Here is a 24,391-nt window from a genome sequence, read left to right as displayed (position 1 = left end):
TAGCATAAACGTATGGAATAGAGTTTATGACTGCTGCCATCATAGAGTCTCACAAACATGTTCATTAGGTCAGTCAGCTGGTTTCACTCTATGTTTGTCATAGTTTGCGATCTTCTCTTGACCACTTACACTGAAAAACATCTTTGTTTTGATTTGGTAACCCAGCACAGCCCTCTGGGCGTTGCAAAGTGTGTATAATTGCTCTTGTGGGACAATGAAGGTAATGACCTGTTGACCATTTCCAACTTGAGCAGTGAGCCATCCCATGGGTTCTCATTACTTTCAGCCTCATCAAACATTGAACCAGGAGATGAATTAAACGTTATTTGACTACAGCTCACCCAAGTTCACTTTACTGACACTAATCACCCAAGCTCTGTGTTTTGGCACCTAAGGCAGATACACGTGGGGGTTCATGGCCGTGATGGGCATCTAGAAGGGCCGAGGGACTCACGCAATTCTTTTCAGTGTCCTTGCATCATTCATGCCCCTGTGTGTGTTTTTGATAAGTTGTTTTAAACGTTTGAAATTAAACAGATTTTGTCTGTCCTATAAATCCTTCATGCATGTGAATCCATCTTTAGTATTCCATTATGCATCACTCTATCCACCTAAATACACATACAGGGAGTTAAAAGTAAGGACCTGAGACCTCAAATGTGATTTGGAATATTGAACCCGATAAGTCCTTCCCAAATAAGCATCATCAGTTATTTCAGCCCAGTTATTCCAAAACAACATAATATATGTTTACTGCTGTCCACCATTTCAGAAGATCAAAAGTAATTGTTTACTGTAGTTGTGTTTAAATAGTAGTTGTGTTTTTAAAATGTGGAATAAAGTCCCAGACAAAGATTACTGAACATCAGCCTTGAGAGGCTCTGTCAGGCCTTTACTTTTGTTTTAATACCTGAAAATGTTCTGTGAGGTTGAGTTCAGGTGACTGACTTGGCCATTGAAAAACATCTATTATTTACTTTCACAGTATGCATATAGTATAGTCTGTAAACGCTTATCCTGCTGAGATCATGAGCTGTTCCTTCCTTTGTCTACATTTTTCTTTTTTCAATCATGTATAAATTCATCTTGGTTTCAGAATTGAAACCAAAACGTGCTAAAGCAATAATTTTTTGCATATGAAAACGGAGGGTTTTACTTACACATCACGCACTCAACTTGTCCCAGGCCGCGGTTTCCTTCCACTTTGGAAAAATCGCATAAAAACCGCTGGCAACAACAAAAACATTACAATCCACAAACACGTTTTGCTGATTTGATCAGCTGGGCCCTGTTTCAGGAAGCCGGTTTAGAAAACTCAGAGTGAAAAACGATACGCAGGGTTGAGTAACCCCGAACTGTCCAACTCGGAATATTCGGTTTCAGAAAGGCTGATAACAATTAGTTCAGTCAACGCGGAGTTGCTTTAACCCCAAGTGAAGCGCGCGGACGAGGATACATAAAGCCCTGATAAGCGGAGCACAGATTAAGCGAGTCACCATGGAGACGGAGGGAAAGAAGGCGCGGTCAATGTATTTCACAGCGCTTGAGGCCGAAATTCTGATGGCAGCATATGCCGATAACATGCAAATTCCGCGGAAAAAAGTAACACAGCCACAGCTGCAAAAGAAAGGGAGCATGCATGGCAAAACATAGCCGACAGAGTCAATGCGTGAGTGTTAATTTAAACATTGATCTAGGGATTTCCACCCATTTAACACGTTATTTTATCATATGTTATTTTATTTGTTATTTTATACATTTTATTTTGTGATGTGATGTGAGCGCAGGTGCAACCCAACAGGCCCCAAACGTTCCTGGCAGCAAGTAAAAATGAAATATAAAAATATAGTCCAAACAGGTAAGGTGTAATTGTATTATGAGCCATAGTGCTTGGTCTGTTTGTCCCATGTAAATCAATTGCAGTTAGAGGCTACATTAATTTTCTTTCTGTAAGCACTTATTGAAATTATCTGAGCACATTACAAGTACATATTTGCTTACTCTGTATGCTCAAATGTGACCCGTTATAGCCAACAGAAAAAAAGCGGAGGCCCGAAAAACAGGTGGGGGTCCTCCACCACCACCACTCACAGAGGCTGAGCAGTTGCCCTCAGCCAAAACAGTGGGCGCCCTGTGGCCGAAGGCATCTCTGCGGGGACATCCTCTGAGTCAATAACCCCGCAAGACACAAGTGCCTACATAAGGGGTAAATTCAAAATAATACATGATGTGCATACATCCTTTCTTCACAGTCACCTTTGCAGTGCTACTCATTCATTTGATAAACTCTTTACCATAATGGATTATTTTGTAGTGAAGTTATTTTCCGACTGATTTTGCCTTCCCTCAGTCTTGGTTGTCTTTGAGAGCATAATGACAATGAAGTGTAAGGTGATTGGTATGTTTGTTAATTGCCATTTGGTCCCTTGTAAGTTATAAGTGACCTGTATAAACCTCATATTCTATCAGTTGATGGTGATGGTGTACTGCATCTGGTGCAGCCTCCTGTTGAGCCAGACCAACATGCAGTTGTGAGTAATACTCCACAGATTATATGAGTTTACAGTAGAACAGCAATGTTGTCTATTTCTTTACTACAGGAAAATAATGAAGAAACATTGACAGCTGTTACAGAGGAGGAAGCAACAGAGACACTTTATGAGGTTTACATCTTTTAATACTTTGTGTACAGGAAATACAGGCGACCAATAAAGCCAGTTGAACAAAAAATCTGTTTATTCTTCTTTCAACATGTTGAGGTGATGGGTCAAAAGAAATGATTGTGACATATGGTGTCTCTGACTGCGCTTCCATCTTGTATGTCCGTGGGAGGGTCAGGATGTTCATGGTTTGGATCACTGCTGATGTTTGGTTCAGAAGGACAGTGTTCTCCTCTAATTGTGGCAATGTTGTGAAGAATCACACATGCCACAATAATGTCACATGCCCTTTCTGGGGTGACCCTGAGTCTTTGCAGGCACTGGAACCGGGCCTTAAGCATTCCGATAGTCATTTCAATTCTGGCTCTTGTCCTGCAATTAGCCAGATTATATCGCTGCTGTGGGCCCGGTTCAGGGTCAGGGTAAGGGGTAAGCAAATAGGGTAAACATGGATACCCCCTATCACCAAGCAAGTAGCCAGTGAACTCTCCTAAGACAGAAGGATACACTTCAGTTCAAATGTCCCTGAAGCAATTGGTCTTTATATATTTTACAGTATTCTCAACTCACCATGTCCAAATTTTGTGCTCAGTGTACATTCACGGAATATTTGTGAGTCATGGACAGAGCCTGGCCACTTGGCTTCCACATTTGTGATAATGTTGGCAGCATCACATATGATCTTCACAGTGCAGAGAACACAAATTAGCATCCATTACTATAATGAAATAATTTGTTAGTTTGAAATGCTACAGGGAACTATGTACCTGTACATTGATGCTGTGGAAAGACTTCCTGTTCACATAGTCTCCTTCATTTACTGAAGGAGCAATGATTGGAATGTGAGTGCCATCTATACAGCCAATCACGCCTGGGAACCCTGAAAATAAATGTAAAATTTAAGTAGTAGTTCAAGTATCACCACATCATGAATTAAGTTTTGGTCATCCTGATACCTGCAATTTTGTGGCATCCCTCTTTGATAAATCTTGTGGGTCTATGACCGGGGAACACCACAAACGTGTACAGGAGACGTTTCAGTGCAACTGTAACATTCCTGACTGCCCGACAGACGGTAGCCTTGGAAACGTGCTCAGCGTCACCAATATTATACAGAAAGCTCCCATTTGCAAAAAACCGAAGTGCAATACAAATAATATGTAATGAACTGAGAGCATGTCCGCGATGTGTCACATGCGTAATATATGGCCTGAGGATGTTATCCAAATAACTTAGAGATTGTGCTGAGAAACGGTAACGTTCGCACAGAAAATCATCAGGAAATGATAAAATGTCCAAACGCGCTCTAATCACTCTCTCCCGGCGGAGAGCTCTGCGGAGAATTTGTGCTTCACGATCTACTGGCTCTTCAAGGAAGGGGCACGCCATGTCTGACACTTCCTACTGTCAGGTTTCCGACAAAGGGGCGGAGACAGTCAGGGTTAGTTGTAGTAAACCTGCTAGGGGGCAGGTTAGCTTCACGGAGTGTGTCGTCATAGTGACTCACTGAGGCTTCATCTGAACTCGCTTTGTGAAACCGAAAACCCGGAGTTTTCGTTAACTCAGGGTATACTTACTCAGTTTTTCCACTAAACCGGCTTCCTGAAACAGGGCCCTGCTCATGGCACTTCCTACATTGGAATAAACGTCATCGCATTGTGACAGCACACATCAGCAAAACAGGAAGTGACGTCATCTTCGCAGGATATTTCTCTCTTATTTCCCCCCCTCTTGGGCCTTTCAAAAGTTAACTGGTGCTATTGAAAGTCATGTTTGACTTAACAGCTTCTATCACCAGCAGTTAGCTACCCACGCTCACAAATCTGTCTCTTTAACACAAATCTCTAGTCAGCCAATCAGAGGCAGTGTTTAAATACAGCGGCCTCTGACGTCATTGGTCATTTCCAGGTTCAAACTCTTCTTCAGTTCCCAAACCTAAACAAACAGTGAGTTAAACAGCCTAAAATCTTTCGTCTTTAATAAAATATTCTGTTTGGCTGCTCTCCCAGGTGTGACAACAAAGTTGAACCTCCAGACAACCATGAAAAGAGGATTTATGAGACTTAACTGATTAGAAGTTAGCAGGAAGTTAGCTCGCTGGTCTCCATCTAAAGATGATGTACCATGTTCTGACTAATGGATTTCTAAGAGACTAACATGTACTGTTCTGCAATCACTTTATGCATAAATGAAGATGGAAAAACTAAACAGCAGCAATGTTTGAAGGGTTATTAAAGTTGGGCTTGCTGGCATATAATGGTGTGCTACCTGGTGGCTAGCTACAAAGCTGTGTTAAGGATAATATAAATACATTAGGACAGCAAAGATGGAGGATGAGTGTTATCTCCTTTCCACTGAATAAAAGTCAATTTCAGGGTCCCTGATGGTCAGAGACAAATGCAATCATCCATCCATCCATTCGCTTCCGCTTATCCTTTTCAGGGTCGCGGGGGGTGCTGGAGCCCATCCCAGCTGTCATAGGGCGAGAGGCAGGGTACACCCTGGACAGGTCACCAGTCTGTCGCAGGGCCAACACACAGGGACAGACAACCATTCGCGCTCACATTCATTTGCACCTAGTGACAATTTGGATTATCCAATTAACCTATCCCCACAAGCTGCATGTCTTTGGACGATGGGAGGAAGCCGGAGTACCCGGAGGGAACCCACACAAACACGGGGAGAACAAGCAAACTCCACACAGAAAGACCCCGGCCTGATGGTGGAATTGAATTCAGGACCTTCTTGCTGTGCGGCAACAGTGCTAACCACCATGCCACCGTGCTGCCTAAATGCAATCATATGGCAAAAAAAGTCGCTGAAAATGAACCAAACTTTAGTCAAGAGAACATCTGACTGAACGAGGTTAGCCATTAATATGTTGCTGTGTTGTTTGGATTACTTGCTATAAAAAATTCCTGATCCTAAGCTTCATGTACAAATTCAAATCTTTGCCTCAGAGTGAAGCATTGAGCTATTTGATGTCTTCCAATCCATGAGCCCATGGGCTGCAGTTTCATCATTAGGAGTCTGTTTCAGAAAGCGGGTTTAGAAAACCCAGAGTTTTCATTAACTCAGGGTATATTTACTCAGAGTTTGCACTAAACCGGCTTCCTGAAATAGGGCCCTGGGACCCGTTCTTCGTACGTCGCTTACTACATCCAAGATCAAATGACACATCCAAGACCAAACCATCGCGCTAACCGTGAGCTCGCTAATCCGGTTCCCCGAACACACCTGCTGTTGACGATCAGTACAGCTGGATGAAGTAATGTGAGATCACTGGGTGTCGTAAAAGGGGCTACGCATCTGAAGGAAACGGTTTCCAGGGCCTAATCCGTGGATCGACTTCCTTCGAGGCGTGGACGTCTATCAGCAGAGAATGTACCTTCACCTATCAGCAGAGAATGTCCCTTAGTCTGTAACACAGTCAAATATATTCTCAAGTAATATTCAAGCATGCCATTCAGCGTGTTAGTACGAGCTCGGGAGCAGCTTGGGAGAACAAGAAAACAGAGACTGCTTCAGGTTGTCTTCCCAAATTGACTCAACTTTATTCACAAGTACAACAGTTTATATAGAGGGTAAAATTCATGAGACAGCAGATTATCAGTTTAAACCAGTACAGACCAAGATAAGGGAGCGTCTTCCTGCCCTTGGGTGAAGAAGCATCCTTTGTGTAGTGTATCAGTTCAGCTACAATTGTGATTATCTCAGCGACATATTTTCAAGGCACAAAACAAAGAGTTCTTACATTAGTGAAATCTGAAACAAACCATTTGGTCTTCAACAGGCATCTCCTAAAAGATTAAGAAACTAATGTAGCTGAGGGAGTGATCTCTGTGGTATTTCAACCTTGTACCAGCCTGTGATTCTCACACATCAATTCTTGGGTCAAAGAGAAAAATAACTAAAACAAAGGGGCCTTATTGAATGACAGAGTTTTCCTGCATAATGTCACTATAAAACAATATCCAGTAAATGCTCCCATGGTACTAAAATACCTAACAGCATCGATAGTAGAAACATTGATCGGCAACCCTCTGATTGGTCGGCGAAAATGTCGAAGGAGCGCGCTCGGTATTTTTCGGCAGCAGAGCAAGAACTCTTGATTGAGGGATTTCAGGAGTTTCAGAGTTTAATTAAAACGCAAGGGAACACTGCAAAGGCTGCAAAAGCAAGGAGAGAGAAAGTTGCAGAAAGTTGCTGACAAATTAAACTCGTAAGTAATTTAATAATAACAATAATAATGGAGTGGATTTATATAGCGCTTTTCAAGGCACCCAAAGCGCTTTACAATGCCACTATTCAGTCACTCTCACATTCACACACTGGTGGAGGCAGCTACGGTTGTAGCCACAGCTGCCCTGGGGCAGACTGACAGAAGCCAGGCTGCCATATCGCGCCATCGGCCCCTCTGGCCAACACCAGTAGGCGGTAGGGTAAATCTATTATATTACACTATATTATCCAATATTATATTACATTATATTTTATTATGTTATATTATATCCCCTTTCACATTAGAGCCACAACAGGACCCACTAGAACATGGGAACAGGTAAAAGTGAAACATAAGAATATTCTACAGAATGGTAATATTTATCACTTATATTGCTTTTAGTCTCTTGAAAAGAGACCCTGAAATAATCTGTTTGTTTGTTTATAACAACAACCAAGAAAAGGGCAGAGCAAAAAAAGACAGGTGGTGGTCCTGCACCCCCTCGTCAACAAGTTGGTTAAGTAAATAATACCCTCACGGGAAAATCGATATCTCTCTATGAGCACACTGTCGTGCTGAGCTAAAGGATTCTGTCTATCCCGCAATATACGCTGAATTCTGAGGACTCTCCTTATCAATCTTGCACCTTCCGCAGGATATGACTGCGACAGACTTCCCAAATCCACCTTCGCTTTTATAGCCGTGGTCTCTCATCTTGATTACACGAAGTAATTTGCAATTACTACTCTGAAATATGAATTACATCTGTAATAATCACATACATGTAATAGAATGTTAATAGTACATTTCCCTTTTTTAGGAAATGACCTGTATGTATCTGTGTGAAATCAATAAATGGATCAAGTGCTGCATTATCTTCAGTTACATTGATAATATTTATTTATGGTGAAACAGTGGTGGAATATCGCTGTTGCTTTCGTATACATGAAGCGGACATACCTGCGTGGCCGCGATCTAATCCTGTTTACATAAAGTAAACCTGCTCCCGAGCAGGTTTACGCTTACGGCTCTGTTGCTATGGCAGCAAGTCCCGGATGAGCTTCGGGGAACCGAACGATCCAGGATCATGCGAAATCGTCAACAATCAAATCCAGCTAATTTACTTAGCGAGGTACGAAGAACGGACCCCTGGGCCCTATTTCAGGAAGCCGGTTTAGAAAACTCAGAGTGAAAAACGATACTCAGGGTTGAGTAACCCCAAACTGTCCAACTCGGAATATTCGGTTTCAGAAAGGCTGATAACAATTAGTTCAGTCAACGCGGAGTTGCTTTAACCCCAAGTTAAGCGCGCGCACGAGGATACATAAAGCCCTGATTAGTGGAGCACAGATTAAGCGAGTCACCATGGAGATGGAGGGAAAGAAGGTGCGGTCAATGTATTTTACAGCGCTTGAGGCCAAAATACTGATGGCAGCATATGCTGATAACATGCAAATTCCGCGGAAAAAAAGTAACACAGCCTCAGCTGCAAAAGAAAGGGAGCATGCATGGCAAAACATAGAGTCAATGCGTGAGTGTTAATTTAAACATTGATCTAGGGATTTCCACCCATTTAACACGTTATTTTATTATATTTTATTTTATTTTTTATTTTATACATTTTATTTTGTGATGTGATTTGAGCGCAGGTGCAACCCAACAGGCCCCAAACGTGCCTGGCAGCAAGTAAAAATGAAATATAAAAATATAGTCCAAACAGGTAAGGTGTAATTGTATTATGAGCCATAGTGCTTGGTCTGTTTGTCCGATGTAAATCAATTGCAGTTAGAGGCTACATTAATTTCCCCTCTGTAAGCACTTATTGAAATTATCTGAGCACATTACAAGTACATATTTGCTTACTCTGTGTGCTCAAATGTGACCCGTTATAGCCAACAGAAAAAAAGCGGAGGCCCGAAAAACAGGTGGGGGTCCTCCACCACCACCACTCACAGAGGCTGAGCAGTTGGCTTCCACATTTGTGATAATGTTGGCAGCATCACATATGATCTTCACAGTGCAGAGAACACAAATTAGCATCCATTACTATAATGAAATAATTTGTTAGTTTGAAATGCTACAGGGAACTATGTACCTGTACATTAATGCTGTGGAAAGACTTCCTGTTCACATAGTCTCCTTCATTTACTGAAGGAGCAATGATTGGAATGTGAGTGCCATCTATACAGCCAATCACGCCTGGGAACCCTGAAAATAAATGTAAAATTTAAGTAGTAGTTCAAGTATCACCACATCATGAATTAAGTTTTGTTCATCCTGCTACCTGCAATTTTGTGGCATCCCTCTTTGATAAATCTTGTGGGTCTATGACCGGGGAACACCACAGACGAGTACAGGAGACGTTTCAGTGCAACTTTCCTGACTGCCCGACAGACGGTAGCCTTGGAAACGTGCTCAGCGTCACCAATATTATACAGAAAGCTCCCGTTTGCAAAAAACTGAAGTGCCATACAAATAATATGTACAGAACTGAGAGGATGTCCGCGATGTGTCACATGAGCAATATTAGGCCTGAGGATGTTATTCAAATAAATTATAGATTGTGCTGAAAAACGGTAACGTTCACACAGGAAATCATCAGGAAATGATAAAATGTCCAAACACGCTCTAATCACTCTCTCTCGGCGGAGAGCTCTGCGGAGAATTTGGGCTTCAACATCTACTGGCTCTTCAAGGAAGGAGCACGCCATGTCTGACACTTCCTACAGTCAGGTTTCCGACAAAGAGGCGGGGAAAGTCAGGGTTAGTTGAAGTAAACCTGCTAGGGGGCAGGTTAGCTTCACGGAGTGTGTCGTCATAGTGACTCACTCAGAATTAATCTAAACTCGCTTTGTGAAACCAGAAACCCAGAGTTTTCGTTAACTCAGGGTATACTTACTCAGAGTCTGCACTAAACCGGCTTCCTGAAATAGGGCCCTGGTCTTAAAAATTTAGCTTAAAGACACAAACGAATATTGCTAAAAAAAACAACAACAACAACAACAAAAACCCCAGCGAGCTGACAATCACCACTGATTATTTTTAGAGGCTTGTTTATATTTAATTAAACAAGATCAAAACACAGAAAAAGACAACAGTGTGGTGGGGCGTGGTCTGCGGTGCCATGCGGACACACCTGCACGGCATCCGCAATCTGGCCGGAGAGTTAGAGACACGGGGATTCAGGGTTGTTGGTGTGTGTGGTGTGCGGCCTGCTGCTGAGAGCTGCAGGCCGCACTGTGTGAATAAAGTTGGCTCTCAAATCAAACCTCTGGACCTGTCATGCGTCATCCTTGTCACAAACAGCCTTAATGCAGTGGGAACTTGGACCAGGGTTGATACCATCATAACTTACCAAGCAAATTGTTGCTGACCATGTCCGTCCCTTTATGACCATAGTGTGCTCATGTTCTGATGGGTATTTCCAACAGGTTAACATGCCATGTCACAAAGACGGGATCATGTTGGTTTCCTCCACAGTGACTAGATTGCAGTCCATAAGAGCACTGTTCAGATGCAGTGGAATGGCAGGTTCTGCATCATGGACGTGCAGCAGACAAACCTGCAGTAACTCTGTGATGCTATCATATTAATATGGAACCTCTAAAATAAAGAATTAAGGCATTTTTGAAGTTAAAAAAAGGCTCAAACTGGATATGAACATGGTGTAACTGAGAAAGTGTCTGGTGAGTGAATCATGATAATACTGTGTACTTATTTGTATTTTTGTACACAAGTGCAATCATCAATAAAGTAAACTATCATTGTTTTAGATTCTCCATGGAACGATGACTGTCAGCTGCCATCATAAAGAGGCGCTCAGCACTGCTCTTAATCCTCAGTGGTTACCTGCTGTTCCACAGACCACACACACTGACAACACAAAGGACTTTCAGTTGTGGTGAGGCTTAGAAACGCTGAATTTATATTTTAAATATAACTGAGACTAAAAGTTGTTTATTTTCTAACTTGTCCAGATTTATTACAAATATTTTTAACCTGTTGTTTTACATAATTGGTTGGTTTGAAAATATTTCTGTTAAATTGTGTTGTTCTCTGTTGCTCATCTGTGGTACTGCCCATTGCCTATGGGGTAAATGGAAAACAATTCCCATCCACTATATTTTAATCTGACGATGTTTGTGTACATAGGAAAGTTCCGCTATCTGGCATTTGTTTTGTTTTTACTCTTGTATACGTTTATTATCTCAGCGAATCTTGTCATAATAGTGGTAATATCAAGAGAGAAAACCTTACACGAGCCTATGTATATTTTTATTATGTGCCTCTCAATTAACTCTCTGTATGGCTCTGGTGGATTTTTCTTCAGATTTCTAAGAGATCTTCTGTCTGACTCAAACTTGATTGCACGTTCGGCTTGTTACACTCAGATCTATATCATTTACACCTATGCATCCTATGAGCTTACTATTTTAGGCATAATGGCATATGATCGCTTTGTTGCTATATGCCAGCCTTTGCATTACCACAGCAAACTAACTTCAAGGGTGATCTCCAAGTTGCTCGCTTTTGCATGGATCTATCCAGCCTTTTCAGTTGCAGCCTGTGTTTATTTGGCTTCCAGACTTCCACTGTGTGGCAATAAGATACCTAAGGTATTTTGTGCCAACTGGCCTGTTGTAAAATTGTCATGTGTCCCTACAGTGATCAATAATATTATTGGCATGTTTGTGAGCGTAACCACAGTGTTTCTGCCACTTGCTTTTGTCTTGTATACATATATGCGAATTTTCCTGGTTTGTAGGAAGCGCTCGTCACTGTTCAAGAGCAAAGTCATACAGAGCTGCCTGCCACACATTGTTACTTTTGTCAATTATTCCATTACTGTGTTTTGTGATGTTGCCCTCAGCAGAATTGACCTTGAAGAGCTGAATCCATTTCTGGGCATCATTCTGTCACTGGAGTTTGTTGTGATTCCCCCCATTTTAAATCCTCTCATGTATGGTTTAAAGTTACCAGAAATTAGAAAGTGTATCCTAAGAAACTTATCATGCCTAATTAGATAAATGTCATATGACAAAGAAAATAGTGTAAAAGAATCTGTGCCGTTTCTAATAAAAAGGTTATTTTATTATCAACTTAAAAGAATTAAATAGGGATTATGGTTCTGCTAAGAATTACTTTATTTTAATATGTGAGTAAATGCGAATAGATTCATGTTTCAGCATTTATATTAACGCATGTTCCTGTGCTGTGACTGTTTCAGAAAAACAAACTGAAATAAAGAGTTGAGTTAAAAACAACAACAACAAACATTTGTGATGTGCTTCATACATATTATTAATAAAAATGTGTAAATTCATTATATGTGTTTTCTTGTTTATGGACAACATATTACTTTTAAAAGGGAATAATTAATAAATGTGATGTTCTCCAGCAAATGATAAAATTAGCATTTTGTTAATTTTACACACTTTAACAGCTCTGTCACATAGAATTCATACAGCTCCACATTTATCACACACATGTTCACTTTTGGTCAAAGTTAAATTTCAGACCAAATGATATAAAATCATCTAAAACAATTTTATGCAGGCCGACTCCAATATGCACTGTAAATTAAAAATTAAACATTGACCGTTTAAGAGCATTTCACAGAGAGAGAACATATTTTTTGTTTTTTTTTAAATTGGTAAGAAACTATTATTGAACTGTTGCATCATCATGACACTGAGTGATAGGAAGTTGCTTTTTGTGCCTTAAATCTTTTTATATTTCAAGTTTTTTGGCACTAAAAAATAATTTTTTTTTTATTTTTACATGTAATTTACAAATTATATATCTCAGAGAATTCGTCTAAGGCAAATGATTAACACCCATTACAAAATGCACTCTGTGTGGAAACTTCACTGACATTTTATGTTCATAAGTAAAATAAAAGAGGAAAAACCTGATATCATCTTTGTTCTGCTTGTTCAGATTTACCTGTAAAAGTTTTCGGTGATTTTACTGGATTTTCTGACCAGTTTTATATATGTGCAAGATCATTTAAAGTGTCTGAAGAACAAAGGGGGATAATCGTAAATCGCAATGAAAAATATTTATTTCAGAGTATACCATAAAGGCATAGTGTTATAGCCGTTGTCATATATACTTGTTTTTGCGGTACCTGGAGAACTGCCTGTGACAGAGGTTTACTTGCTTCCCCGTGTTTATTATTTTGTCTATTTGTTTATTATTTTGGCCTCGGCTCACCCTGAAGTGCTGACTGTCCTGTGTGGTTGTTGTTTTTTTTCCTTTCTATAAATAAAACCATGTAGTGACAGAAGATTGTCTCCTGTGGCTGCTTGGGTCCTGCTTGGAGCAGGTGCCACATTCCTGCTATGACCTGACCCCCAGACAGGACTAAACTGGGACCGGATGCCAAAGTGCCGGAGGCTACTGACATGCTCCCTGCTAGCGTGCAGGCTGATGGTAAATGGACTGGTTCTTACATAGCGCTTTTCTAGTCTGAGCACTCAAAGCGCTTTACACAACTTGCCACATTCATTCATTTACACATATTCGCAGAGGCACTCTTTTCTATGCGCTTTCTATCTAAGTGCCTTCTATTGAATGATGCAGCTGGGGACCCTCAAACAGCTTTGTCCACTGAGGATCTCTGCTTAACCCTCTGTGTAAAACAGATGGAGGCCCGCACTAAACAACTTGAGATGCAAGCTATGCCTTGGCTTTGGACTTAGAGAAAAGCTCACGTGTTGTTTCCATGCCTGTGTGTGGTCATCCCAGCACATCCACCACTATTTCTATATGTTTTGACATCACAAAGCACATTCAACTAGTCCCTCCATTTCGTGAAGACAAAGTTGGTTCATATTTCAACAACTGCAAGTTGTCCCAAGGTGTTTTGGCTGCTTTTATTATACCGTAAACTGGTCGGTAAAGCCCAGGAGGTTTATACCAGTTTGTCGGTTGTTTAATTATGAAATTGTAAAGAAAACTGTGTTACAAACATAGGAGCTTGTCCTGGAAGCTTATCAGCGAAGATTTAGGAAATGTGAAAAAACTTCCAGTCAATCATTGCATCACAAACAGTATCACATTGCTGGAAAGAAGAATTTGTAGATTCTACAAAAGTCTACAAAACATTGGACCAGGTCTCCATTCTTATGGAACTATTGGAGGTTTCATGGGTGACTGACCAACCAGTCAACATGTGTTTTGTGTAAGGGTAAGGTTACATCACACTGCAGAAAATTGGAGAAATAGCTGGGTTCTTGAGGCTTCATGAGTGGAGTTCTGCTTTGAGGAGCTTGATCACTTTTCCAGAATGGACTAAGGAGGGAGTGCAGGCTGGAATCTTTCCCTTATGGAATAGGAAAGGTAGAGAGTGAGCAGATGGCAGAGTAACAGGTAAGTAACAGGTAACAGGTGCAAACAAGTCTTTTTTCCACAGAGTTACTAAGAGGCAAAGACAAAGCAACATTCACAAGAACTTCTACTGTCTTTCTAGTGACTTCAGCAAACGTCAGAGAGCCTGATCATTATCACTGAAGCAACAACGATCTGACTGGACTACGAAAGACTACAAACAAAAACCAAAAGGAAACCACAACAAGCCCTGGACAATTATGTTTAATTGGCATATGTGTAAGAAATTCCTAACAGTATTATGAAGAAAGCATTTTTTTAATAAAATTGTACTGCCTCTGCTATGGTTGGGCAGTCAGCTAAACTCCTTCCCCACATCAAGACTCTGATGACACGATTCCCGGTTCACAGGTTTATTGACACAGGGAAAGGTGAAACTGTAACAAACAGTACAAGGCATAATCACTGTACTTATTCACCATGTACATATATAACGATGAAAATATATTAACCCAGTTTTTTAATATGTCAACATGCAATGTTCATATGAATTACTTCCCTTTTTAAGTCAAATACAAATTCAAATTATGATTTTAACAAGTCTTACTATAATGAATGCCTCCAATTCGTTTGTCATTCCCCTTTAACTAGCTCCATAAGAAATTGCTAGCTTAAACTGCACAAGATAGGTTTTATCATTAAACTTACAGAAAAATGAACTTACTTGAAAGAAAGTGGTCTATACATGCACATAAAATATAAAACAAGTCTATACATACCCACAATGCTACCAAAGGCATAGGATGTATGTGGATGCCACTGGATTTATCTGGCTAAGGCCACCATGCTGCACATGCCTTCTCCTTAATTCACAGACTTACTTCCTGTTTACCGACGACATCATGTCCTATTACAGACTACAGGTTTTAAGGTGGCACCAGAGAGTTACAATTGCATATTTAAACATTTACCAAATCCAAGAAAACAGTCTACCTTAAAAACTTTTGATATCAGAACAAAAATTTTAAAACGTTTTAATATTTCTTTTTCAAGAACCTGCAGGTTTGTTTTATTATGTGTTTAGTACATGATACATATTAAATCCCCTGTGATCTTCCAAAGCTGTGAGCTTTCATTCCAGATCAATGATTGGCTGGTTTGAAATCCCAGCTCACGTGTTGCTGTTATCTGTACCTGATAGAGGAGAGAGGAGAACAGATACAGTGAGAGACTTGGCTTCACTTAGATCTCTCAATCACAATGAATAATGTTTCTGTAATATCAATGTTTTTTCTTTCAGGTTTCAATGAAACAGTCAGTCACAGGTTTGTTCTCTTTTTCCTCAGTTTGTTGTGTTACTGCATCATTTGCCTCGTCAATGTTTCTCTCATTGTGATCATCATCTTGGACAGCAACCTCCATGAATCAATGTATATTCTGCTCTGTGTCTTTTGCATCAATGCACTTTATGGAACAGCAGGTTTCTACCCCAGATTTCTCTGGGATCTCCTCTCTGATGTTCATCTCATCTCATATTATGGTTGCCTTATTCAGAATCAGGTAGTTTACTCTTTTATCTGTGGTGAACTGTCGATTCTTGCACTCATGGCATATGACAGATATGTGGCCATATGTCAGCCACTGAAGTACCACTCTATCATGACAAAGCAAAGAGTCATAAGGTTTGCATGTTTTTTGTGGTTCACAACTTTCTGCATTATGGCTGTGAATACCTTTCTAACATTTAGATTGAAGTTATGCAGCCCGTATATTTCCAGACTCTTCTGTGTGAACTGGAGTATTGTTCAACTCGCTTGTTTCCCAGCACAAACTGCAATCAATGCTATATCTGCAAATATTACAATAATTATTTATTTTCTTCATGGTGTTTTTATAGTTTGGTCCTATATGTATATCATTCAAACATGTCTCAGGTCTATAGAAAACAGAGCAAAGTTCATGCAAACATGTGTCCCACATCTCGTCTCATTATTTACTTTTGTTGTAGCAGTACTTACTGATGTTATAAGTATGCGACTGGGTTCGAAAGAGTTGCCTCGGACCCTTCAAAACTTTGTAGCAATAGAATTTCTTGTCATTCCTCCTATTATGAATCCTCTGATTTACGGTTTCAAACTGACCAAAATTCGGAAAAAATTTTATAGTGTTGTTATTTTAAAAAGAACTAATTTTTGTTTTATTCGATCAGAAAATAGTTTCACACACAGCTAAGTGTCACACCCATTGTTTGACATCCATTTTAAAATAAGTCCAAAAAAATGTTTAATTTTTACTGAAATTTGTGTTTTATTTGGAGTTGTCTGAAAACATGTCTATTGATGTGAGCGGATATGACGTTTTATTATTTATCTGCATTTCCCAGATGATTTACATTTTGTAGATGTCTTTGCACTAAATGTATTTTTGATGGTCACCTGCCTAATTACCAAAAAAACACTGATATGTAGAAAGGCTGTAAATTTCACTCTCTTTCTTCTCATTACCGTTCAAGGAAATAACAGGCACCATGGAGACTGCACATGTGAAAAGGATTAAAAGACAAACTGTTTTAGATGTGGCAGCACTATCAGAGTGTCAATCTATTTTGATATTATGCTGTCTTATAAATCTGATCCACAACCACATGGATGTGAAGCAGTTTTAGTAGTTTTCTCAGTTTTATCCTCTTTTTCTTTAACACTTATTGAAACAGTCAGAGGTTTTAGCAACTGGACCAGTTTTAGAATTTCTGCTTAATCAAACATGAAATCCGTTTTTACTTAACACTTGTACAATTAAATGGCTTTTCCATTGTTTGAAGGATTGAAAGTTGAAGCTGAAGATGTACAGTGCAAATCAGTTTTTCTACATGACAAAATGTTTCTTTTTACTGTATTAAGTAAAAAGAAATGAGAAATCTGTTAAATAGTAAGAAATAAATGTGTACAGTTGCAAAAAAAAAAAAAAGATCTGGTAGCTCATTTCTCAGCAGCAGGTGAGGCCAAGAAGCACCACATCCCACACACAAACTACCAGCAAAGGCCTCCTCAATAGGCGTGTTCTCTCCCTGCTGTTCTTGACCCTCTAAACTGATTGACTAGAATGCCTTTTATTGTCACTATAAACATGTACAAAGAGATTGAGAGCATCTCGTACCCAGTGCAGACATGTGGAAAAGAAGAAAGGGGGGTGAGGTCCACAGTTCTGTGGCACTGTATACATATGAGCAGGTCAATATCTATATTTACAGTGGGGTATTTGACATAAATTAAATATTGCACAGTAGTGGTAGTTTTTGTATATTCTGTGTATAGAGGGGAGGCTTGAATTGGGGGGTGAAACTGTGTCATCGGTTCATGTGTTAGTTCAGGGTGCTCATGGCTTTTGCAAAGGAACTGTTCCTAAGTCTGTCAGTGTTTGTGCTGATGCACCTGTAGCGCTTCCCTGAGGGAAGCAGGTCAAACAGGTCAAAACCTGGGTGGGAGCTGCCCTTGATGATGTTTGTTGCTCTGTTGAGGCAGCGGGTGAAATAAATGTCCGCCAAGGAGGGGAGAGGGCAGCCAATAATCTTGTGTGCTGCCTTGATTACACTGTGAAGCTTCACTCTGTTCCCATCTGGTCAGCTGCCGTACCTTACTTATAGGCAGTATGTCAGCAGGCTGTCAATGGACAGGTAAATGGTAAATGGACTGGTTCTTATATAGCGCTTTTCCACTCTTCTGAGCACTCAAAGCGCTTTACACAACTTGTGCATTCACCCATTCACACCCATTGGCACAAGCACAACTGACATTCACACTCCGATGAATGCATCGGAGAGCAATTTCGGGTTAGTATCTTGCCCAAGGATATTTGGCATGCAGACTAGGGGAAGCCGGGAATCAAACCACCAACCTTCCGATCAGTAGATCACCTGCTCTACCACCTGAGCTACAGCCACCCAGGTAGTAGAAGATCAGCAGCAGGTTGGAGTCCAGTTTGTGCTTCCTGGAAACCGGAAGGTGTGGACCCTCTCCAACCATCACTGTTGATGTATCGGGGGCCTAAGTCAGTGCTGTGCCACCTGAAGTTGACAATGATCTCTTTGGTTTTCATAATAGTCAGTGCTTGTTTTTTCTCTGAACACTATGATGTCGACTGGGGGTGGCTGTAGCTCAGGTGGTAGAGCAGATCGGAAGGTTGGTGGTTCGATTCCTGGCTTCCCCTAGTCTACATGCCAAATATCCTTGGGCAAGATACTAACCCCAAACTGCTCTCCGATGCATCCATCGGAGTATGAATGTGTGTGAATGTTAGCTATAAAAGCACTTAGAAAAATGTGCTTGTGCGAATGGGTGAATGCAAAAGTTGTGTAAAGCGCTTTGAGTGCTCAGATGAGTAGAAAAGCGCTATATAAGAACCAGTCCATTTACCATTTAACTTCAGGTCTTCCTCTCTGTAGTCTGACTCGTCTCCCTTTGAGATAAGTCTGACTAATGTGGTGTCTTCAGCAAACTTGATCATGATGTTGTTGTTGTGGGTTGAACTGCAGTCTTAAGTTTAGAGACAATACAGGAGGGGGCTCAGCACACAGCCTTGTGGGGAGCCAGTGCTCAGCATGCGAGTGAAGGAGAGTTGGGGCCAAGTCTTACAGTCTGGGGCCGGTTGGTGAGAAAGTCAAAGGCCAAGAGTGACCAGTTTGGTGAAGAGGATATCCGGGATGATTGTATAGAAAGCTGAGCTGTAATCCACAAAGAGCATCCATCCATCCATCTGCTTATCCGGGGCTGGGTCACAGGGGCCGCAGCCCTAGCAGAGGAGCCCAGACCTCCCTCTCCTCAGCCACCTCCTCCAACTTGTCTGGGGGAACACCAAGGAGTTCCCAAGCCAGCTGAGAGATAAAATCTCTCAGCTGGCTCCATTCAATGTGGAGGAGCAGCGGCTCTACTCTGAGCCCCTCCCGGAAGACTGAACTTCTCACCCTATCTCTAAGGGAGAGGCCAGCCACCCTTCGGAGGAAGCACATTTCTGCCGCTTGTATCCGCAATCTCGTTCTTTCGGTCACTACCCACAGCTCGTGACCATTGGGGAGGGGAGGGACGTAGATCGACCAGTAAATTGAGAGCTTCGCTTTTACACTCAGCTCTCTCTTCACCACAACAGACTGGTATAGCATCCATATCACTGCAGCCGCAGCACCAATCCATCTGTCGATCTCCCACTCCCGTCACTCATGAACAAGACTCCGAGATACTTAAACTTGGTGTAACAAAGGACTGGACAGGCAGGGTTTTACTTGAGACACATGAAACACGTTATGGATCCTCATATTTCGGGGATGGACAGAAACCGGGTTAACCAGAGAGTCTATAACAAACGGACCAATGAAGGTGGGAGACAGTTTCTTTAACTCAGCTCGGAGCGGAACAAATCAGGTCCACAGCCAAACCTTTTGTCCCGGGGTGTAGGCAGGTGCGGGGGTCCGGTGACGGTCCACCAGGCGCTTATTGCGATCAGCTGTGCAAAGAAGGGCGGCCCTGGTGGCTCTCCAGGCACATCGACACCTCCGTAGATGCTGCTGGAAAGAGGGGACAAAGTGCTCACCTTCGACGGCCGGAAAGAGAGGTGTTCCAAAACATTGGAGAAGCAGTAATATTGTCATGTAGTGCTAAAATGCACCCTTTCAGTTTTGTTGACTTAGAAGTTAATTCATTTGATAAAGGTGCAAAAAGTTCATAAAATGTGATTATAAAATGTGAGGGATCTCATTATTCTGTTGAAGTATTAATGTTTTAAGAAGTTGATATATTTTTCTGAGAAATAATTCAAGTTGAAATATCTTAAAAAGAAGAACAGTTAAAAGCGAGGGATAAATATGGGAGAGTTAATCTTACAAGTTCATTTATTCTTAAAAGGGTAAATATAAGGTATATTTTCTGTTGCACTAAAACCTTGCGTGATGTAACTCAGGGGCGATTCTAAGATCAGAGCTTTGGGGGTGCTGAGCACCCAGAGAGCTGCCCAGCCAGGCAAGATAAACCTGTCTCTGTCAGTCCCTGCATCCTTAAATGTTGTCCCGAGTTCTCTCTGACTGTCACTTTGGTGCATTTAAACCCCCGTTCCTCCCTGTCCTCATCGTCTGTTGTCTTCATCTCCGTTATCAGTCATCATAATTTTACCATCTCTGTGCAAGTCTGCAAATTTCTTTATTAATATAAGATTCTTAAATTCATCAAGTCTCTCTGTACCTGGGTCCTCGTCACAAAACATGACATGACTGTTTTGTACATTTTAACACAATTTAATCCCACATTTGTGAAAGAAAAGCAAAACACTTTTTTGAAAAGTCTGTAACAAAACCATGAAATCTGATCAAGCTTATTTAAATGCTGCAAAAGAAGAATGGATTGGAATAGAAAAAATACATATCCTAACCTTAATTACTGGGGGAGAATTATGAATGATGCTCATAGTGAGTAAAAAGTAAACTGAGTGCATTTTTTGGACAGAGATTCACTTTTAATGTGTATGTATAATATAATACAGATACATAAAAAACACTCCCAAAACAGAATTATTGCAAATAAATTATTACAAAATATTAATAAAAACTATAAAAATGGAGGCAACTTTGCCTGTGGTAGAATTTATACAATGTATGAAAAAAATCTTTATTGCAGACCCTAATTTTACTAATTTAATAATACAAATTTTGTGTTGTAAGATTTATGAGTTTCATGCTTTCATAGTGGTACTTAGGAGAGCTTGACATTTTTATCAGGTGGTACACACTGTAAAAAGTTTGAGAAACACTGATAAGTTAAGTGTATGTGTGCTTTTGGAAAACATTTAAAGCTGCTGTACAGAATCTTTGAAACAAGCTAGCTTAAAACATTTTTAGAATATAAACAGAGCATCTGCTTCTCTTTACAGCTCCTCACTCCACCAGGGCTCTTTGGCAGTTTCTGATAGTGTGCAAATGTGATGTACATACTGCGGCAGTCATACAGACAACTGGACGGTCCAAAAGTTGGCCTACCTATTACTGGCTGAGGTTTCAGTAGAGTTGTGGCTGAACCACATAAAAATATATCATTAATTTTAATCTCCCCAATCAATTACAATGTTATGTTGGAATGTTGTTAAAGAGGGTCAAAAATGTTTCAACCCAGTTTGTTTAGCAGATTCTGTATAGCAGCTTTATTATAGGGAGAACACAACTTCCAGATTGTATGTGTACTTTCAACCAAAAGGCAAATAACCAAACCACATGAACATCTAATAAAAGATATAAACATTGAAACACTGATCCAACATTATTCTTGATTGACGGATCATTTGATCTTACACTTTTACCTGAACGTGGCTCCTTTTTTTGAAAAAACTTCCTTATATCCATTATGAACCTGGCTGTCTCTCTGTACACAAACACACAAACACACACACACAACAGGAGTTATAAGGTTAATGGGCATTCAGTCAGTTAGCTAGTTAGTATCCATTTCAAACAGGACAGTGGTAACAACAGTAGGCTACGGACAATTTTAAGTTTTAGATTTTAAAAAGGCTTTATACATTTCATGATGGTTGAGACATTGTATAACTAAAATAATTTGTTATACTTGAGCAATACTTGACTGAAAGATGAGTGATGGAAGAAGCATAGATAAAATAGTAATGTATGCACTCTGAACTGTGTGCATAGATTGGTTTTTGACCAGGACTGGATCATTCGAGATCTGAACCCTGTGGGTTCAGTGGCGAGCCAATCCCAAGAGAGTGACTGTAGACGGACCAGAGTACGGTGTGGCCAGCCGTGGGATCCATCTTCAGCGAACCTCAGGACTATAACTACATTCCTTGACACAGATAAGACTAACACTTTAAAAATCTACCCGGGTTGTCATGATCCTGGGCCATGTTGGCCCAGTATTCTTAGTTCTCATGTGTCTTTGTATTCAGTTCCCTGTTTAGGCTCTGTTTCCTGAGTTGCCCTGTTGTGTTGTTCCCTGAGTGTTTTCCCTTCATGGCTTTTACCCCCTGTGTGCCCCTCTGTGTATTCATGAGCCCTCGTCCCCTTTCGTGTTTATTCCGTGTCTCCCCTGCCCGTTATGTTGGTGTTCTACTCGTGCTCTCTCTCCTCCTGTCTGAACCTCTGTACTTCCTGTTTCACCTCTCCCGTCAGTGTTGTGTTCACTCCTGCCATGTCTCGTGATTATTATCAGTGTCACCTGTGTTCCCCGTGTGCTCCCACTTCCCTCGTTAACCCTCTGTGTATTTATGTCTGCGTCTCCCTCAGTTCTGTGTCGCGTTCTCCCTCATGTTGTGTGGATCTTCCTGTGTCTTCCTGCGAGTGTTAGTTTACTTTTTCCCAGTTAGTTCTGTATTTCCTGTATTCTGCCGTGCCAGCATTAAAGCTGTGTTTCTCGAGTTCATCCCCGTGTCTATGAGTTTTTGCATTTGGGTCCTCATCCTGCCTGCCACACAGCGACCCTTGACACGGGTAGTGTTAGAACCAGTGGACAGAAACACACACACACCACACACAGACAGGGATCTCTAATTTAGAGGAAGCTCTTTAATTAAAACTCTTTGGAGAATTTCCTTAAAGAGGATGTTTGGTTTTGATTTTATTTTTGAGCCCTTTAATGTGCGTTTGTGCACTGTAGGAAGACAGGCAGGGTTTGTAAATGTAAGAAGATTTTTTACATAATACAATATAATCAAGTGTGCCTTATATTCAAGTGTTCATATATTTCAACATAACCAAGCTTATTGTTAAAGAGAACAATGATGTATTCCTTACTTCAGTGTGTGAGATGTCAGATAAGCATGATATATTTCTGTATTCGTTATTTCAGAGTGCGTGGGTGTGAAGTCAGATAAGCACTGAGCTAACGTCTAACCTCTCTCCAACTTCTCAGAGAAGAGGAAGTACTATGTAACCTGCTTTGTCCTATAAATAAAGCAAGCAAGCCTGCAATCGGTGTGTGTGTCTTCTCAGGGACATTCACCCGTGCGCACGTTCTTAAAACTCTCTGAGTTGGTCTGTAGTGTCTTATTTCTCTTACTTGTGATAGAACAAATGTGTACCCCTGACAGTAAACTTTACAACTTTCAATACAGTTTCTATTCAAATCACATCTTATCTATCATTGTGTGGTGCCTTCTCTGCTGATCCTTTCAAGGCTCCATAGTCTTACCTAGAACTTTCTGATACTAGTCCAAAGTTGTCGAGACAATATTTTAATGCGTATCTCATATTATTTAATTGTAATACCTGTTACACTATTGTGGGCATACTCAACCCATGGGAGTTGCTCACTCCAAGTTGTCTGATTGGTGGATGCCAAGCACCGGAGGCCCGCCTCGAGTTCCTGATTGGCCCGTTCTTTCTGGCCATTAGTCTGAGGGTGGAAACCAGAGGAGAGACTGACCTGCACTCCGAGGGCGTTGCAGAATGCTTTCCAGACCCGTGATGTGAACTGCGGCCCCCTATCAGAGACGATGTCCGTGGGGATTCCGTGAAGGCGAAAGACATGGTTAATCAGGAGTCGAGCTATTTCTAAAGCACTGGGGAGCTTGGGGAGGGGGACAAAGTGAGCAGCTTTCGAAAAACGATCAATGACAGTAAGGATGACTGAGTTACCTGATGAGGAAGGGAGGCCCGTGATGAAGTCCATTGCAATGTGTGACCACGGGCGGCCAGGGGTCGGTAGAGGTTGGAGAAGGCCGGAAGATGGCTGATTGACGCTCTTGTTTTGAGCGCATGTAGGAGGGGCAGCAATGTATTCGCGGACGTCCTTAGCTGAAGACGGCCACCAGGCGAAGCGTTGGAGGAAGGTAATGGTGCGGTGGACCCCAGGGTGGCAGGTGAACTTGGCCGTGTGAGCCCAATACAAAACTCGTGATCTGACAGTAGAGGGAACAAAGAGTAGGCCCGGGGGACCCATACCCGTACAGGGTCCGGTTCCGTTCGTTGGGCCTCTCGAATAGCTGACTCAATCTCCCAGGTTTTTGCCCCGACAACACACGTGGAAGGAAGAATGGGGGCGTCCTGAGCAGCGTCTTCGGAGGTGGGAAATTGGCGTGAGAGGGAATCGGGTTTGACATTACGAGAGCCGGGTCTGTAGGTGATTGTGAATTGGAATCTGGTGAGAAACAGAGGCCACCTAGCTTGCCTGGTGTTGAGTCGTTT

At 41.3% G+C, this 24,391-nt stretch overlaps 2 protein-coding genes and 2 long non-coding RNA genes across 5 annotated transcripts; 2 read left to right on the top strand and 2 right to left on the bottom strand.

The window, feature by feature from the left end:
* Positions 1 to 2,715: 2,715 nt before the first annotated feature.
* On the bottom strand, positions 2,716 to 4,241 carry LOC146691340 (uncharacterized). The gene is made up of 2 exons (XR_014915789.1): positions 3,428 to 4,241; positions 2,716 to 3,342 (listed from the first exon to the last, which is right to left on the bottom strand). It is a non-coding gene; the product is annotated as an uncharacterized LOC146691340 (long non-coding RNA).
* A 6,685-nt stretch (positions 4,242 to 10,926) lies between these two features.
* Positions 10,927 to 11,909, top strand: LOC146691339 (olfactory receptor 6N2-like). The gene has a single exon (XM_085435114.1). The coding sequence runs from the start codon at positions 10,980 to 10,982 to the stop codon at positions 11,907 to 11,909; it is 930 nt and encodes a 309-aa protein (XP_085291240.1). The 5' UTR covers positions 10,927 to 10,979.
* A 1,019-nt stretch (positions 11,910 to 12,928) lies between these two features.
* LOC146691338 (uncharacterized) lies at positions 12,929 to 15,222 on the bottom strand. Of its 2 annotated transcripts, none has more exons than XR_014915578.1 (2): positions 14,994 to 15,222; positions 12,929 to 14,651 (listed from the first exon to the last, which is right to left on the bottom strand). It is a non-coding gene; the product is annotated as an uncharacterized LOC146691338 (long non-coding RNA). The 2 variants fall into 2 exon arrangements; XR_014915579.1 differs by having other exon boundaries at positions 12,929 to 14,209.
* A 246-nt stretch (positions 15,223 to 15,468) lies between these two features.
* Positions 15,469 to 16,589, top strand: LOC146691337 (olfactory receptor 2K2-like). The gene has a single exon (XM_085435411.1). The coding sequence runs from the start codon at positions 15,475 to 15,477 to the stop codon at positions 16,444 to 16,446; it is 972 nt and encodes a 323-aa protein (XP_085291537.1). The 5' UTR covers positions 15,469 to 15,474; the 3' UTR covers positions 16,447 to 16,589.
* Positions 16,590 to 24,391: the final 7,802 nt, after the last annotated feature.

Source organism: Copadichromis virginalis, linkage group LG16 (assembly GCF_057382275.1).
Source record: "Copadichromis virginalis isolate Kocher_CV1m ecotype Utaka linkage group LG16, C_Virginalis_male_GT1.1, whole genome shotgun sequence".
Lineage (NCBI taxonomy): Eukaryota > Metazoa > Chordata > Actinopteri > Cichliformes > Cichlidae > Copadichromis > Copadichromis virginalis.
Note: the sequence above shows the minus strand (reverse complement) of the source record. Positions and strands in the feature narration are given on the sequence as shown.

What these genes read in the sequence shown, in the direction of transcription:
- LOC146691339 (XM_085435114.1), top strand. Translation starts at nt 10,980, where the DNA reads ATGGAAAACAATTCCCATCCACTATATTTTAATCTGACGATGTTTGTG.
- LOC146691337 (XM_085435411.1), top strand. Translation starts at nt 15,475, where the DNA reads ATGAATAATGTTTCTGTAATATCAATGTTTTTTCTTTCAGGTTTCAAT.